Source organism: Haemaphysalis longicornis, unplaced genomic scaffold, assembly GCF_048455015.1.
Source record: "Haemaphysalis longicornis isolate Haplotype H1 unplaced genomic scaffold, Haemaphysalis longicornis Haplotype H1 scaffold_3, whole genome shotgun sequence".
Taxonomy (NCBI): domain Eukaryota; kingdom Metazoa; phylum Arthropoda; class Arachnida; order Ixodida; family Ixodidae; genus Haemaphysalis; species Haemaphysalis longicornis.
Window position 1 is genome coordinate 11,093,817 of NW_027526335.1, and position 17,658 is coordinate 11,111,474.

The following is a 17,658-nucleotide window of genomic DNA, read 5'->3' on the forward strand; positions in this document are numbered from 1 at the left end:
TTAAAATCAGTTTTTTTTTATTGCGATAGTACGCACAAACATGAGCCAAACAAAGGCTGGGGGGCCTGTTTCAAAAGCCCACATCAGGGTGATCACTGAATATCTGCTGTACATTGAACAATTACACCCAGATCCATTGTATTTGACACAATCACATGGAGTCAGAAGTTGGGCTTCTCATGTAGAATTGCAACTCCCCTAGCAAGGGATTCTCTTCATTCATTCATCTATTTATCCATGGAATACTCAACGGCAATAATATGGCACATTCATGCCTGAAATGCTGTGCGAACACAAGTCCAAAATGAAATTCCAAATTGCAGTTCCAAAATGCAGTGCAAACGTCTAATAAAAACAGCAAAAAATCTCATAAACAGTGGTTCATAGAACAAATGGGGTGTAAAAAACATGGCTGAAAAATTCTCAACAATCTTCATGCACACTTTTATGCATCACTGTGCGGACAGCAAAACACACTGCTCTGCCCGGTTTTCAAAACTTGCGCAGATATAGGAGTCACTGTAAAAAGACAACAATGAGGGATTAGGGAATGAAAGTTGAGGTAGGCATCATGGCAAAGTTTAATTTGCGCTGTAATGGTTAGAAAGAATATTCCATTTCATCTGTGACATACTTCCGGTTGCGGGGCCTCCAACATACGCAGAAATCAATTCCCAGCCTTGCTTGTTTTCCTGTCATCCTAAAAGGACACTTAAAAACAGAGGAAGCTCACAATTCTACCCCTGGACATGTCTCCTGACGGACTCTGAAAGACCACATTAGCTTCCAGTGTGTTACTGCCCTGCAATATTGTCTATTACCAATAAAAGTATGAACATCTGTGATATATATGCAATATCATAGACAAAAGATATAGTCATGTACTACATGATAAACATATAAACATGATAAACCAATAACAGTATGAACATCTGCAATATATATGCAATATCATAGACAAAAGATATAGTCATGTACATGATAACGGAACTTGAAGATTTGAATTAATAAAGGTCTCACTGTACCATGGCCCATGTCTAGAAGTAGTGTGATCTGGTTCCAATTCTTTATAGCCATGAACAAAACAGATATTTGACCTCAGTCAGCCAAAATTTTTTACTTCATGCGTTGACGTCCATATTTTTTTTTATCAGATTAGAGCAATTCAAAATACAGAATTTATAAACACTAGTTTATTACTGCACACCTCTTTGTAGAACGGCAAATATTTTGAGCCATGTAAAAAACAAATCCTAAAAATAATCTGGAATCTGCTATAACAGACATTAATGCCCTAAAAGTAACAGTGTGCATTTCTTCTTTTAAATCTCAATATGGCTTTCTTATGAACCATTCTAAGTTGTTGTATTCTAATTCTTGGTTCAGTCCCTTGGAGCAATTCTTTTGAACTGATAACGCATAAGCTACCTATCCAAACAACTGCGATGTACATTTGTTGCAGTCATGCACGGGAAGGACAAGGAAACATGTCCCCTCTGCAAAGGGCACAAATATGTGCAACTTCAGCAGACAAGGCTTACAAAATGCGCCAGATCCTTACAAAATGCGCCAGCAAAATGCGCCAAAATGGCTTACAAAATGGCTTACAAAATGCGCCAGCAGTGCAACGTACAGCTTTGAACATTGCTACACCATCGAAAGGTTAGACAGGAACAAACTATGTCACATCCACCGTGGTTCCACGGTCAGTGGTACAATGATGTTGAATAAACTTGCATGCAAAAGTGCACAATTTCTCTCTTGTGACCCCTCATTCAGAGCGAACGATGGTAATGACAGTAGTATGTACAACTACTGACGAAGCAATCACTGTGGACAGCTGCTTTGCCCGTTTCTTAACCTCTGCTCACCTGCTACACTTGTGTTGTACCACAAGGTATTGCCGCTGCAGCATTCTGAAATGCAAGCCACGTGGCAGGCCACTAGAACACTCCACAATACAAGTAAAGCTCCAGGGTAGTGACTAGTGACATCCCCATAGTCCCAACCATCCATATACTGGGACTTTACATCCAGAAAGACGGAGGAGTAATGCTAACCATTCAGCGCCTCAACCACACCACCTCGTAAATCATGCGTATGGCGATTCGAGTCACAAACCGGCACCAGGTTATGAAGGAGGATGTCAACAAGCTGGTGCTAGTCCTGATTGTCAGCCATGTGATTTACTCTACCCTTTACCTCCTGCTGAAACCGAGAGAAATAGACCGAATTGACATACTCCTGCAGAAGGCGTACAAGGAAGCGCTAGGCCTCCCTCTTCACACCGCCAATAGCAAGCTGGAAGCGCTTGGGGTGCACAACAAGGTGTGGGCGACCACTGATGCCCACCTCATCAGCCAACTAGAGCGGCTCAGGCAGATGTTGATTGGCTGCACGGTGCTGAGCCAGCTAGGCTATCGGATAGCGGACGCCAACCGCCCTAGACCGGAAACTGTGCCGCAGGACATCCGTAAGGTCATCAGGGTTGCTCCGTTCCCGCGCAACATTCACCCTGAGCATCAAGCACAGCGCAGGCAAGCACGGGTACAATTCCTGCAAGGCAAGTGCTCTGACCACTCCCATGTGTGATTCATGGACGCGGCCCACTACACATCCCACCCGGCCACAGCAGTAAGCGCCAACGACAACTCGGGTGATGACGTTCGCACCGTGACTGTAAAAACTAAAAGCATTGTTGAAGTCGAAGAAACGGCCATCACACTGACGATGGCGTCTTGAACTACGAAGAAACTCCTTCACGTAATCACAGACTGCCAACAGGCATGCAGAAACTACAGCAACGGTCGCATCTCAAAATCTGCCCTCTGACTACTAAAAAAGCACAAGGATACCCAAAACCGTACTGTACTAATATGGGCGCCAGGTCATGCAGGGCTCAACGGAAACAAGCGAGTCCACGCTACAACCCGACAATGCACCATCCGGGCGCCACACCAGTTGCCCCGTAACCCAGCCTATCCAGCAGCAGTACCGTGCGCTTCTGCAACACCACCGCCTTGCCAGGTGTGCCTACCCACCACCGCACCAAAGGTTCATCCGAGAGGAAGCTGTAGCCTGGAGGCAACCACAGACTAACACATAGCCCAACCTTAGGTTCCTGCATATCATACAGATCACAATATATCCACCAACATGCCCACACTGCAGTGAACATCCAACACTGTATTACGCTGCATGGGCTTACCCGAACGCACCAGCAGACCCAATTATTCACACCCCCACTGTCAAGTAGTGGGGGCCGCACTGTGGAGCTCGGACCCTGAGGACCGGCGACCGTTGGTGGACTGGGCACGCACGATAGCAGCTGCGGCAGGAGCCCTGGACTGAGGGCTTCTCCTGCTTTCAAGTGCGAACCTCCTCTTACTTGTAATAAATGTTTTACCACCACCGCCACCACCGCACCAATTAGTGCACACATACAATACGAACTCAACCACAGCAGAACATGTTCAAACACGATACTATAAAAACTGTGGCTACATCACCTCTACCATGGGTTCTGTGATAAATGCAATCACACACTGCAGTGCTGCCTTGCCAGAATAACAATTGTGGCAACAAGGTAAAGAAAAAGGCACGAGATTCTGTGGGAAGCACAAAAGAAACTTTTGTGTAATACTCCGTCACCTCACTGTCTGGCATCCTCCACAGCAGCGTCAATGTATGCAACCAATTCAAATGGGTTTGAAGCAAATGCACTTTTAAAACTCGTACTTAGACTCGAATGAAAAAAAGAAAATGAACAGACTGGATGTTTCACTTGATGCAGTGCACACAGTAAACCACGTTGCTGTCGATGTGTCGTTAAAAATGATTCATGGCCTCTAACTATTTGTTCATGCGGTCCTTTTTGGGACATGCGAAAACAATGAAGGAGCCCAAAATCAAAGATGTGGCCACAACATGGCAGTGACCAAGCAATTCGCTTTTGCACATTCATCCTTTCTTCTCTGCTTTCATGGGTGCCGTGGCCCTGCGTGACTTTTCTTGCACGGCCACCAAAGTTTGACAGAAGAGCGTGGCCAATCAGCCGCAAGTGCATAGCCCCAGTTGCTAACAACGCCAACAGTCCTGCAGCAAAGAGGTGCTGCTCTCAGCGTGGGAACAAAGCGCAGTGCTCTTGGCACCACGAGACTGGCAGTAATAAACAAGGTCATCCCAGAAGTCGCTGTGTGGCCCATTCTGCATTTTCTCCAGGAATGCTGCAAGAACTGGGGAAGCAGCCTGCCCTTGGCCCAGAGCAATCCAGATCTCAGTAATGCGCTTCCAGTCCCACATTCCGTCCGGGCTGTTTCTGCAAGGCCAGATTCAAGCTTATGCTGTGAAGCTGGAAAGGGCCCACCAAAAGACTTTCTTCATCAACACCCCAACTGCGTGGCCAGGTATTCAGCCAGATGTCAGCTTGCGGACAACGTGCTCTCTGAGAACGCTTCACAGTCTGCTATTCACTCATGCTTAGGGTGACCAGACGTCCCGGTTTGGCTGGGACAGTCCCGTTTTTGGGGTCCACTTTTGGGGTTCCGACATTTTGTCCCAAAAGACAATCATGTTCGTTTTCGCACGACTGCATAGTTTCAAAATTGGTGCCAAGCCAGTGGACCAAACCAAAAGTGTGCAGACTCGCTACAAGTATATTTTACAAATATGAACTTAAGCACCTTAAGGGGGGACACTGGTCTTGAAGACCAAATATTTGCCAAAAAAATCAATTTTCTGTATTAATTTTTTTTGCAGTCTACAGGTCCCAAAGAATGTACCTGAAAAATATTATAGCTGTACCATAGGTATTTACTTAGCTGTCACCATTTGAAGTTGGCTAAATGGCCATTTTCCCCTGCATTTCAAAACTTTGTGCCTTGTTTTCTCTGAACCATTTTTTTCCTCACAAGGTCAACTGTCGGGTACAATATCTTGGGATGTACTGGTCGGATTCAAATCATTCTTACTTCATTTGAAAGCTTAAGAACTGAACAGTGCAATAAAACCACAAAAACATAGCATTTCTTTATGCTAGCACAACTGTTTATGCAGTTTGTTTTATGAAAACATTGATAATTGATGACCTGACATTACATAAATCTACAGCAATTGCAGAAACAATGCTAAAATTACTGCAGTGGTATAGTTGCACTCCCTGGTCCTTCTAGAGCACGAAGGGACAAAAAGTATTCAAGTATATCATAGGTAAATACTTAAAAAATTGCCCAAAATGGAATAACATAACATGCTGCATAACTCTGGACTTCGACTATATAGACGAAAACTGACTGCATATTTGTGCTCAGAGTGTTACAATGCACTTAATGTGCAAATTTCAAGCACATTTGTTCAAAAATAACAAAAATGTCCTCAAGACCAGTGTCCCCCCTTAATTAAAATGTATAACAAGGCAGTAGAATTCAGATCTATTTTTACCGAAGAATGCTTTGAAGTTTCTTGCAGAAGAAGACTTTGAGGCGGCGTTATTTCCACAGCGGACCATTGTCGAGCAAAGCACGGAAAAGAAACTCGAAGATTGGAACCCTTCAGGTATTTCGGTCTCTGAGAGATGAGTGCAGGTCTTTAAAGAGGGGATGTGTGCAGCCGTGAGATTTCTCCCGTTGCGGAACTGGCCATGTTTTCCAGGAACCACGGCTCTAGTGGAGCACGTATTTTTTTTTTTCCCCATTGACTACAGACAAATACGTACCCCCACAGAACCCTACTCCATGAGATTTACCCCACCCAATACCCGTCTACCTGCAATTTACAATTGTGCTGCACTGCTGCGGAAGTATTCCACTTGCATGCTTCTGCATGTCTAACTAAACCACTGTGGTGCACTCAAATTATAAATGGCAGCTGCTTCCACAGTACTGTTCAAACAAGAGTCGCAAGTAGCACTCAACAAAATGACCATGGTTGAGAAATTCCAGAAGAGACCGGCAAAACTAGGACACAACCCCCCTTGAGGTTGTGAACTGCCCGGGGAAAGCGCGATGGGGACAACATACGGGGAACAGAGTGCAAACATTGGAAAGAGTCCTGTGGACACCCACCAAGGCCAAGCTTGTGTACCAACCTGGTCGGGACCCACGCATCCGAGTCAAGAGCAAAGCATGGCTCCATGTGGTGGGGGTGCAACTGCAGCCTCTGCAGCAGGCACCACAAGAGTGCACTGTGGCGGCAGGCTGCCCTGCACAGCAGGCCGCTCTCCTGAGCCCACACGGGGGACGCGAGTCTGCTGCCGAGTCTCTTTGCGAGCCACAATCCAGCGTTGTTCGACACCACGCTGTACTTGTCCTGCTCACAGGCAGCGATTTCTAGTAACAAGTCCTGAAAGGTGATCACACAGATTGTTGGTGTTCAATAATGACACACAGTACGAGTTCACTGCTACCAACTTCTGCATAGTATAGTGTGGTCTCAAGTAACCAAGTGCAAGCATTTTGATGTGCAGGTACTTCGGCTGTAGAAAATCTGTAGAAATATGTAATGAGAAGACTGCAAAAATATACCAACGTTCACTTTCAGTGGGGAGGACTTGTAGAATAAAGCTGCTTGGTTGAGCGCACGGGAAAAGCCTGGCCTTACAAGACCTTTCTGGGCCAGTCAACTTCATCATGGATATTATACGATGGTGGGACTTAAGTTCAATGGGTCTTAGCACTTAGCAACATAGCTAATTGGCTTATAAAAATACACAGAACATATGTAAGTGTGTTGCTGCTTATTTACAAATAACCACAGTAGGGTTGAGATGAAAGCAATTAACAGCTAACAGCAAGGCTACATGCGTGACATGCAGCCTTCCAGCTAAAGCTACGGGTATAGTAGCATTTAGATGGAAAAATGGCACACTAATCCTGGATGGAACACTGCCCACGCCATGTATAGCAATTGACAGACATTTCCCTTGCCTGCATAAGCCCCAAGTTTTCTAACAGTTTTCTAACAGTTGTCACGCTTACTGTTCTGCAATTCTGCACGTGTTTTGCAGTCAATTGAAACTTTGTTTTAATTGGCAAAAAAGAGCAAATTATGATAGCAAAGCAGTAGTACATAAATTCTCTTACAGGTGATGTGTGTGCCAGCGTGTCAAATTCGGCCTCCTGTGCATTCCTGGAGAAAAAGGGGAACAAAATTGTTCAAAATAGTAATGGGGAAGTAAAGGTTGCACTGCTGGCGATATTACCCCGTGCTTTGCTTACAAAAGCAATGAACAATGTTGTGGCTGTCTGCCCTGATGGCCCTAAGCTGTCTAATAAACAGTGCGCGATACAGGTGCACTAGCCTGCAAAGATGCGCCCTTCAAGCAGTGCCCCAACTGTACTTTCCTGCTCTCTCTTGCAACATGCGTGAACAGACAGACCCATGAAGAACAGCTGCATGCTTTATCAGCACCTGATAAAAATTCATTCCTTCCAGCCTCTTGGCCATTGTTCTTGAAGACACACCACAGAGACCACGTTTCACAGCGTTAGCTGTTAGCAGGATTCTTTGGGGCTTTGCATCGCCTGTAATCAGATAATTCTCACCATCACTGTCATCGCCTTTGCGCCAGAAGGTGAACACGCCTTTGTTATTGTCATCACCACTTTTGTACACGGAATTGGGTGAGAAAGCATCACTGCCATGTGCCCTGAGGAAGAGGGTGTACTAGGTTTCAGGGGGGAAAAGGGGGAGGGTACAAGCTTTTGGGTGCATGTGGCAGGAAGTTTTAGGTCGTCGCGTCGCCTGCAATCACATATCCCCGATCATTATTCGTAGCCATCTTTGGCCAAGAAGCTAAATAGGCCTTCACCTCATTCGTGTCCCTGTGGACACAGGATTGGTGAAGATGCTAAATCATCACTGTTGTGTGGCCTCAGGAGGAGAAAACGCTAGGCTGAAGAGGAGAGCGAGAGATAGGAAGAGGCAAGACTGTGCCGCAGCTGTGGGAGATAGCGCATCAATAGCCAGCCAACTACACTGTTCCAGTTGCATCCAATGACAAAGTGCCCGCCCCCCCGTCCGCCATGTGCAACGATCACGCGCAAGCAGTGTTCCCTGAGCAACAAAGCTGTGGCATATACAGCAACCACCGACGAAAAAACTCGTAGCACCACAAGCGATCATTGTCATAATTTCTGTGATCTATTCTGTCGTCCACAACATTCAATGACAGTATTTGCTCATTTGCATGCAAGGCATGTTGCAGTACTAGCCAGGGGAATAGCTGATTTCATTGTGATGTTACCATGCAATGAATGCTCCCATAGATACTATCAGAATGTATGTTAATGTGCCTCTATGTAGTCAACAATTGTTTTACTTACTCGATAACTAATGCTGTCTAGTGTTACCAGAATAAACCAGGCACAACCACCTCTGTGATGTCTAAATTAGGTTTTCAATTACAATGCAAAACTTGCAAAGATCAGGTGCAAGAGGAGCACGCTCAGGATCTATGATGTGTTCATTGCTGACTTTTGTTGTACATTGTGGGCTTGTTTAGTTCATCAGTCTCCAGCATTTTTTGAAACACTAAAAAACCGAAAGAATTCACACAGAGCTAAGAAGCAAACTGCCTGAGCAGTCAAATCAGACTTTGTAGCAGATGACAGGACATGAATAGCCAGCGATGACTTTGCGCGTGGGTTTTCCAATGGCATGTCACACATTCTGGAATGGACTTGTACTGAGCAAGTTCAAATTATTTTCCAAACTGTTTTGTTCCAGCCTGCTGACTAGCACTATTGCTAGACATTGGCTCAACTACTTATCATAATTACTTCAAGACCTCTGGAGATCTGAGTTTACTGTGTCCTCTCGGCACACCTTCAATAGGTTGTACCTGGTGCAGGAAGCAACACTGCATTTTTTAATAATGTCAGTTGCCACAGCAGGGCAACCGCTAAATTTCTGCTTTGTGCTGCGCGTGCAGAAGCTGCAGTGCGCACAGGAAAAGATGCCCACCGAGAAAGTTGCCACAGCTTTTCTAGGTGCACCTTGACCGCCCTGTCATGCTGACATTGTCTGTCATCCTCCTCGCTCGCCAAGTCACTTAATACTGAGTTGAGCACGAGAACCTCACACATCACCTGAAATGGAAAATGCACTATTCAGGTCAAAGCAGCTTGAGCGGACATTCAGACACGCGCAGAGATGAAGGCAAGTGAAACAAAGGGGGACACCAAAGGTGATCTGTCTCAAATATACATCATCATGAACCAGTTTTGGTTCACCATCATAAAAACAGCAATCCGGTCAGTTGTCGTGTGTTGCCCCAACTCTCGCCCACTTCGCCTCACCTGGGAAAATTTATGTGGGTGCCCCATGGCAGTGACCCTGCATAAGTGCCTTTAATGGTAGGCAAAAATCTGCCGAAAAGTGAAATAGACACGAGAAAAGCTTTAGCAAGGGAGGCCACAAGCCAGGTTCTAGCTCAGCATCCCACTCCCTAGAAGTGGAAGCTGGAATGTGATATAGCTGATCCACAACCCACTCAGAGTTCTTCCCTTTCAATGTAGGCTCCTCTTCATGGCATTATTGGCTGACCACAAAACATTGTACACGAGTGCTTTCACGCTGCTTTACTCACGGTGTCCTGAAAAGCTGCACATCACTCTGTTTGAGGTTCTAAGAGTTAGGTGCGAAGCGTAGACGGTAACGCAGGGGAGTGTGGGTGCCATGCGGCACTTCAAATCAGCACCATACCTGTCTTGCCCCTTTTCTTAGTGAACTTCTTGCAGATGGGGTTCACAAGCACGTAGCAGGAAACACAACAGGACAGTGCTGCACCCCATTCTGCTTCACTGGGCATTTTGGGTAGATTCCGCCACCAAATTTCTCGCAATCAATACACGATACGGTTCCCAATCACACACATGGCTCCAATGCAACAATTCGCTTCATCTTGGACACAGTTGTCACCATACTTTTGTGTGATATTATTAAAAGTCGAGATTAAATTAGTAAAGAGAAATACATATTTCCTTCAGAAAATGAACAAACTGCTTTGTTTTAGAGGCGAGAACAAGCTAGGTAGTTTCAGTTTTTGAAACGACTGGACGCTAGTATGTGCTTTTATGCCTTGACCAGAAAGTAACAAAAAGTCCATTTATTACCTTTTTTTTTTTTTGTCACGAGCCGTCTTTCCCTGATCAAGATGCAGCAGGATAACGGGAACCAAGGATGCATTACTAAGTTCAAAGCAACCCTTGAAACTTCGTTTATCAGGTTTAAGAAAGCTGTTAAAGTTTAGTAAAAAAAAGCTTTGTATAAGCTCAACATAGCCTTTACTAACCAGCTAGTAATACAAGTACGGCATGTTACTTTTGTGGGAAACTTTATTGTCAATTAAATTACAGGGGGCATAATATTTACCTGCAGCCAAGGCTCTTGTACTAGATCCGAGCTTAAAATGATTTGCAAGGTGCTTTTCCTTAGTGCAGGGCACTGCAAAAGCTCCTGAAATTTGAAAAACGGTGGACGTAAGCAGACAATTCCCTCCTTCGGCGAAAGCAGTAGTTGAGAAACTCACCGCCACGAGCAATTGCGAAGAAATCTTCAAATCGTCCAAAGTTATGACCTTATGACCACCTGTCAAGGTGTTCATGTCCTCCAACGTGAGTGTTATGTTCCTGACGTAACCTTTGGAAGTGGCTTCGTAATAAACCTGCGGGCAACACAGCATTTTCAGTCGAACTCTAGCATAGGCTTTGCGGAAAACCGCTGAGGATAAAGGCACCTTTTCGCAGTACTTCGCCCATGTAATGGCTTTTTCTACAGAGCTTTTCGTCCAAAACGGCTCCCTGTGTGCTTTGCTGAGAACAACGTGAAAAAAGTAGTACACATTTCGGGCTACGATATCCATCGATAACAACAGTACAGCATCAGTAAACATGTAATGGTTTAAATCTCCGCAGCAGCCTCGAATATCCCAACATTCTGCGCCATTTATTCTAACACAAACATCAAAGAGGAAAGAATACTATGCAACCACAAAAAGTTTTGATTTAAACAGCTCGTGATGCGGCCATGCGCGTTTCCCGCTTCTAAACATTGGCTATGATTGGCTGCATAGAGTTAATACTATTGGCTGTCAAACAGTTAAACAGGATAACATATGGTCTCCTCGATTCGGCTACACTTTCTGCACTAGTTCACAAAAGTGCCGTGCAAGTGCAGCGCCAGTTCTTTCGCACGCTACACCTTGCACGAGACGAGACGAGAACCCGCACAGGGGCTAGTGCAGAAGTGTAGAAGAACTGGTGCAGCACGGCGTCAAATCGAGGGCCGAAGTGCAGGTGGCGCAAGCTGCACTGGTAAATCGAGTGCGCGAGTGCTGCACCGCCTGAACTGGTGCAGAAAGTGTAGCCAAATCGAGGAGACCAATAATGTACAAATAATTTGACATTTATTCATATCCTGTGGTTTAAAATTAAAAAAACCCTATAAAACTAGACAAAAATAACAGCGCCGCTGCATTAATATTTGTTTCGTTCCACCTTACTACATGCGCGCTCGTATCGTCTGCTAACGAGTCGGCGTCTGGTGGTTTGCGTCTGGCAGTTCGTCGCGCAAAGTAAGAGTTAAAAACAACGAGTTACATTTTAAATTTGCAACAATGTGTAGTTTAGAAGTGGAGAAATACACTCGGTAGAACTATGCGGCGAGGTGCCGAGCTTAAATTGAGTATTTTTCTGCGACAGTAAATTTCCGACTGTCACGGTGTACTTGCGTCCCATTACAGGCGGCGTTGTCCATTTTGAAGTTCGTCGCAAAAGTTTATTTGTCGTCGTTCAGTGCACGAACACAAAATTCTGTGGTCCATTTCGCCTTATTTCACTATTGGCAGAAGTGTGTGAGCGTTTCAATAGCTGTTTTTTTTTTTCGTTTGTATTTTTTGTACATTTCGGGGGCCGAGGACGCAAAATATGCGCCATATGAAACTTCTGCAACAGATTCAGGCGCTATATAGAACTTTTAATCGTGTTTCCCTCATTGCAAAACCTCCTCATGACAGCCGGGAACCTACCAGTTTTTTAACTTGAGCAATACCAGACGACAAACGAAAAATCTATAGATTTCGCACTTCCGCTGCTTTTTTTAGGTGTAACGAAAATAAGTTATGAACGCCAAGGTTAAGATAATATGCGCAATTTCCTTCTCACCTTACAACCAATTACAATTTTCTAGCCGCCTCTAAATGCCATATCTACTATATCTGACAGCTTATATCCACAAGCAGCCAGCACCAAAAGCTAGCCTTATACCTGTCTCGCTTGCCACAGGCTGCCGTCATGGACGTGTACGAAGAGGAATTCGGCGACCTTCTCGTCGTCAACACGAGAAGAACAGTGCAGCAGCAGTTTTACGGTGACACCATGAAAAGGCTGGTTAGGCTGTACAGCTTCCTTCCCGCAGAGCTCCTGGAGTGCCGAATGCAGAAGTACTGGGAAAAGTTCCTGGAGCGAAATCCTAACCTAAGGTAATTGTGTGTTAGTGTATAACTGTCGCATCCATGTTGTACATGTGCTACTTCATTTCCCCATTTCCCTAGAACTCTCTTCAGTTAATTTATTGGCGTGATTTATCTTTTTGTGCATATAAGCAGTTTATGATGCCTTCATTCATTGCTTAAATCACTCCCCCTTCTTGCAGCCATGGAAGAATGTAAACAGATCAACATACAGGGTGTTGCGACGATAACTGGAACACTTTAAAAATTTTTCCTGAGCGATCCGCCGCTCTGTTCGCGCTCAAACTTCACACAAAGGTCGCATTTTGTGGTCTATTTTGTTTGACACCGGGAACAACAACGGTACTTACCTGTTTATTCTGAAAATAAATAAAAACGATTTTCGCCTATGGGAAAATGGCCGCTGATTTGGACGTGCGAGCCAGCGCAAGTTGATGTTGGAACGACGGAACCACCTGCAGAGTGAAACGCATGTTTGGGTTTCACGTACGGAGCCAAATGGTGCAGCAGACGATCAGAAAATGCACCTAGAAATGAGCTAACAGACGATCAGAAAACCCGGTTTTCTGGCTTGCACGTCCAAATCGCCGCCATTTTCCCATAGGCGAAAATCGTTTTTATTCATTTTCAGAAAGACCAGGTAAGTACCGTCGTTGTTCCCGGTGTCAAACAAAATAGACCACAAAATGCGACCTTTGTGTGAAGTTTGAGCGTGAACAGAGCGGCGGATCGCTCAGGAAAAATTTTTAAAGTGTTCCAGTTATCGTCGCAACACACTGTATAATGGCTTTCATATTTCGCAAGAAGGACAGCATTTCTTTCACAGCACTAGCTGTCTAGTAGAGTTACCAAATGCATTTTCCCCACCTAAAAAGAGTGGTACTAAAGTTCGTGCCTAGATTCAGAATTTTTGCTCTGCTGCACATAGTTAACCGGGATAGGCATATATTGGAACAGGCATTACATGTGCAAACAAAAATTGCATTTCAGAAAGAAGCACAAGGCTGAAATGAAGGCTATACGAGCTTTGTGCCCAAGTGCTAACCTAAGCAAAGTTCCTCAAAGGTAAGCATTGAATCATCTTTAGTAAATTTAATGGAACAAATGTTTGCAAGCCACTTTAAGAAGAGCAATGCTGTGGGAAAAATTTTACCCAAACGCCAATTTTTGTTCGTCAGGAAGTCTCTGAAGCGGCTTGGAGCTAACCTACGGAGAGCACGGGCACCTCAGCAGGCAGCAAAAAGGACGAGTGGTGGCAGTAATGCTCAAGCGAACCTCTCCCGCCCCCAAAACGGAAGGAAGGGAGTTGTGGAGCAGCGCTACATGCCTCTGGACATCCGTGTTACCAGAAGCCCTCCAGCCACGGTAGAGCCCGACAAACTGTCGATGGCAGCGAACCAAGCTGCTGAAGAACCAGAGGAAGCAGAAGAAAAGCGTATGAATGAAAATCTGCCAGCAGTTTCAGAAATGACTGCAACCAAGACGGGTAACGCACCTCGACAGGATGATGCACGTCCAGACATTGTGGCCCACTTCGAGGAGGTAAGTAGGCCTGCAGTGATAAAGCACTCTGCAGGTGTACATGGCAGTTCACTTGGGAGAGCCCACGTGCCTGCTGAAGTGCAGCACACGCTCCCTTTTCAGAACAAGCTCAGCTTGGCAGCTGGAACCGAGGGTGACACCAAACACGCGACCAGCTCATGGAGTCCTACCCATCGTGTGCACAACGCAGCACATGACGGTCCCCTCAATGTGCAGGCCAATGCTAGCATTTTGGAACCTCTACAGCAGCAAAGAGGCACAGCTGGGGAGCACGCACCCGAAGGTAGAGCCCATGTGAGTGACTCCAGATGCAAACCTGATGGACACCCAAATGGACGTGACGCCAAAGAAACTGCCACATCAGGGCACTGTTTGCACAAGCAGGCACCTATGGACAGCAGTGCCATTGTCGAGAAAGATGACGGACATGGAACCAAGGTTTGCACAGCCACAGCTGGCAAGCAGGAGAGAGACCTGGTGCACTTCACATCACAGTTAACAGTGTCAATCTCACCATCAGTGAGTGACAAGTCGGGAAAAGACGACAACAGGTGTGAAACCCATGACCATATAGCCCCTGCTGACAAGAAGGGTTCTGTACACTTTGCATCGCAATTAACGGTATCAATCTCACCATCCGTAAGTGACAAGTCGGGAAAAGACGACAACAGGTGTGAAACTCATGACTATACAGCCCCAGCTGACAAGAAAGGTTCTGTGCACTTTGCGTCGCAATTAACAGTGTCAGTCTCACCATCAGCTAGTGATGATTCAGGGAAGGTTGGCATGGCACGTGTAAGCAGTGACAGCACTGACAGTGGCATGAAAAAAGAGGGGACAATGCGATTAGGCAAGCCAGAACCATCGGTAAGTGACTGTGCCCAAGCAGAAAGTGGGAACAAGGAAAACGTGGTCGAACAGTCTGAAGCAGGCTGCACACGAGGTTGGAAAATGCAGTCACATGGCATTTCTGGCCCTGAGAGGGCCGCAGCCCCGAAGGGCTTGCTTGCATGCAATGCAGAAAAGAGAAAACGCAACAAGCTGTCACTGCCGAAGCCGAACAGGACGCCTGAAGCTGCAGCACACACCACGCCAAATGACTCGCAGAGCACAGAGACTCGTTCACTCCAGGAACCGAGCAGCCGTGGGAACAGTGCTGGTGTGGCCAACACTTCAGCCCCTGAGGGACATGAAAAGACTCAAGTCAAGACACCAAGGAAACTGTCCAGCATTTCAGAGCCGAAGTCAGGGGCCACTAAAAGGGCAATTGAAAGCAGCAGTCACACACAGCAGAACGCTGGGATAACCACTCCTGCATTACCCAAGAGAATGCACGGAGAGACTACAAAGGAAGCAGGCAGGAATGTGCAGTCTGGGCCACTGACAAGCAGCATCGCAAACGAAGAAACTGGCAGGGCACAGAAAGATGTCATGGCACAGTTTGCTGCACATGAAAAAACACCCGAAGAACTGTCAAGGAAACTGGGTACACAAGCCGTGTCTAAAGTGGCAGCAAACAAAGGCACGATTAAGGAAAGTTACAAAACACAGCGGGATGCTACGGTAAACTCTGGTGCACAAATGAAGAAAACAGACAGAAAGATTGCCAAAGTAGCAGGCAGCCAAGCAAAGGGTAGGTCACCGGCAGGGAAAGAAAGTTACGTAGAGGACAGGAATGATGCCAAACAGGCTCCCAAGGCAAGGTCAATGGCATTGGATGAAGGCAGAGCAAACACTAAGGGGATGCTGAAAAAGAGAGCAGGCACACACGAAAAAACTGGCCCAGTGGCAAGCAGCCGCTCTCCCAAAAGCAAAGAAAATGCAACAACTAACACTTCCCTCACTTCGCCTGCACCACCACAACCAAAGAGGCTGCGTGACAAAACACCGAGGAATGTCACTTCCAGGAGTGGGGGGCTGGCAACACCTGAGGGGGGTGCTTCACCACCAAACAAGCCCGCGCGTGGGAAACCAGCTGGTGGTGCGGCTGCTTCACAGATGGCTGGAGAAAAAAGCGGCAAAATGGTGACCAAGGACGCTTTCGAAACACCGAACGTTGCGAGGCCCACAAGACCCCAGTTTCCACCAACACCACTGAAGCAGCGTGCGCCCAAGAAGACAACACTGGAAAAAACACCCAAACAAAGCACAAAAGAACGGCTAGCAGTTTCAGAGGAACTGCAAAGTGATCCTGAAACTCCTTTCGGTTTTAAACTTAAGCGTTTGAAACTGGAGCTTGAGAGATGTGATCTGACGGAACAAATGCTACATACTCAAAAAGAAAGCTTGAAAGACGAGCATGAAAAGGATCAAGCAGTGCTGTGCACAAAGAGAACACGAGCGGAGGCAAGGCCAGCAAGAGATGATGGATGCAAGCTTGGCGACAGTGGCAAGGGCCGTCACAAAGCAGGAAAGAACAACAAGTGCCTTAAGAGTTCTAGTACAACACAGCCTGAAATTCTCGCTCGCTCAGATGAAGAGAAAGCAGGAAATGCAAGTGAACAACCCGGATTGAGCCGTAGCTTTGAAGACAAAATGAGCAATGCACTTTCAACAGAGCCCTCAAGATCATCTGTGGCAGCTAATGCGAAAAACGCAAAGCAACAGCTAGGCATCAAGAGCTCCAACACGTCTGCTGACACTGGTGAAACGTCGCAAAGAAGCTCGCAGAACTTGGGTGGTTTGACACAGAACCCAAATGTAGAAGGAAGGCCAAGGGAAGCACATAATAAGTTGTTTCTGGTGGAGACAAAAGCAGGTGCCTTCGAGTTTGGAAAAGAAGATGGTTTCCCGAGCTTCATGGGGGCATTAGATGAACGTGCTCTTTATTCACAGATGGAAACTAAAAAGGAAATGTACACAGCTGCTGCAAGAGATGCATTCCTGATGGAGGCCAACATGGAAAAAGGACCAGCCAATACGAAACAAAAGGCAGAACAAAGACACGGCCTCACTGGCGTTAATGAGCAGTGCATTGCAAAGCCCAACAGACAGAAGCGAGGAAGAGCCTTTGAAGATGCATCGAGTTTAAACATCAATTGCGATGACAACACTTCCACCTTCTTTGACTTTGACACGCCAGCTGCTGAGCGTTGCGAACCGAGCACCAGTTTCTTTCAGATGAAGCTGATGCCAACTCCGCTCAGCTTCTCCGATGACAGGAACGAAGACGACGCCGACGAGGTGTTTCCATGGCTGGCCAGCAGTTCGCCAAGGAGTACAGCCGACACCCAGAAGAGGGGGATCGCATCTCAGCGAGACGACGCGAGAGGGTCCCACCTCAAGCGCACCAACCCAGGGGCTTCCACGTCGGCCGGGAGCGACCTGGTGTGGCCGAGCCAGGAGCCACCCGGGCACATTGTTTCCAGGAACAAGCACGTGAGGAAGCTCGCTCTGCATGGCTGCATTATGCAAGCATGCTAGTCAGCACAGAACAGACCCGCTGCGGTGGCTCAGTGGCTAAGGTGTTCTGCTGCTGAGCTCAAGGTCGCAGGTTCGATCCCAGCTGTGGTGGATGCTTTTCTGATGAAGGCAAAAAACAAGAACGCCCACGTGCCGAGATTTCAGCACCTGCTAAAGATCCCCAGGTGATCAGGATTAATCCGGAGCCCTTCACTACAGCGCACCTCATAGCCCAGGTGTAGCTT

The 17,658-nt window shown here is 46.5% G+C and overlaps 2 protein-coding genes across 10 annotated transcripts in view; one reads left to right on the forward strand and one right to left on the reverse strand.

The window, feature by feature from the left end:
• Nucleotides 1–11,042, reverse strand: LOC144173953 (uncharacterized). Of its 2 annotated transcripts, none has more exons than XM_077702326.1 (7): nt 10,736–11,042; nt 10,529–10,663; nt 10,372–10,455; nt 8,962–9,086; nt 7,080–7,125; nt 6,086–6,339; nt 1–519 (listed from the first exon to the last, which is right to left on the reverse strand). In XM_077702326.1, the coding sequence occupies exons 1-7, from the start codon at nt 10,889–10,891 to the stop codon at nt 453–455; spliced, it is 867 nt and encodes a 288-aa protein (XP_077558452.1). In that variant the 5' UTR covers nt 10,892–11,042; the 3' UTR covers nt 1–452. The 2 variants fall into 2 exon arrangements, with proteins under 2 accessions (XP_077558452.1, XP_077558451.1); XM_077702325.1 differs by having other exon boundaries at nt 1–4,318.
• Nucleotides 10,482–17,658, forward strand: part of LOC144173950 (uncharacterized) — an 11,802-nt gene continuing 4,625 nt past the window's right edge. Inside the window, exons 1-5 of one of the 8 annotated variants that reach the window (XM_077702313.1) lie at nt 10,482–10,613; nt 12,282–12,478; nt 13,460–13,534; nt 13,648–14,011; nt 14,114–14,305. In XM_077702313.1, the coding sequence (XP_077558439.1) occupies nt 10,602–10,613; nt 12,282–12,478; nt 13,460–13,534; nt 13,648–14,011; nt 14,114–14,305 (840 nt within the window). In that variant the 5' untranslated portion in view covers nt 10,482–10,601. The other 7 variants (XM_077702314.1, XM_077702317.1, XM_077702318.1 and 4 more) reach the window with 7 other exon arrangements.

What these genes read in the sequence shown, in the direction of transcription:
- LOC144173953 (XM_077702325.1), bottom strand. Translation starts at nt 10,891, where the DNA reads ATGTTTACTGATGCTGTACTGTTGTTATCGATGGATATCGTAGCCCGA. An exon ending in TACAAGAGCCTTGGCTGCAG is followed by an intron (nt 9,087 to 10,371) that starts GTAAATATTATG and finishes TTTCCATTTCAG; the next exon opens with GTGATGTGTGAGGTTCTCGT. An exon ending in GATGCGTGGGTCCCGACCAG is followed by an intron (nt 4,319 to 6,085) that starts GTTGGTACACAA and finishes CTGGCCTTGCAG; the next exon opens with AAACAGCCCGGACGGAATGT.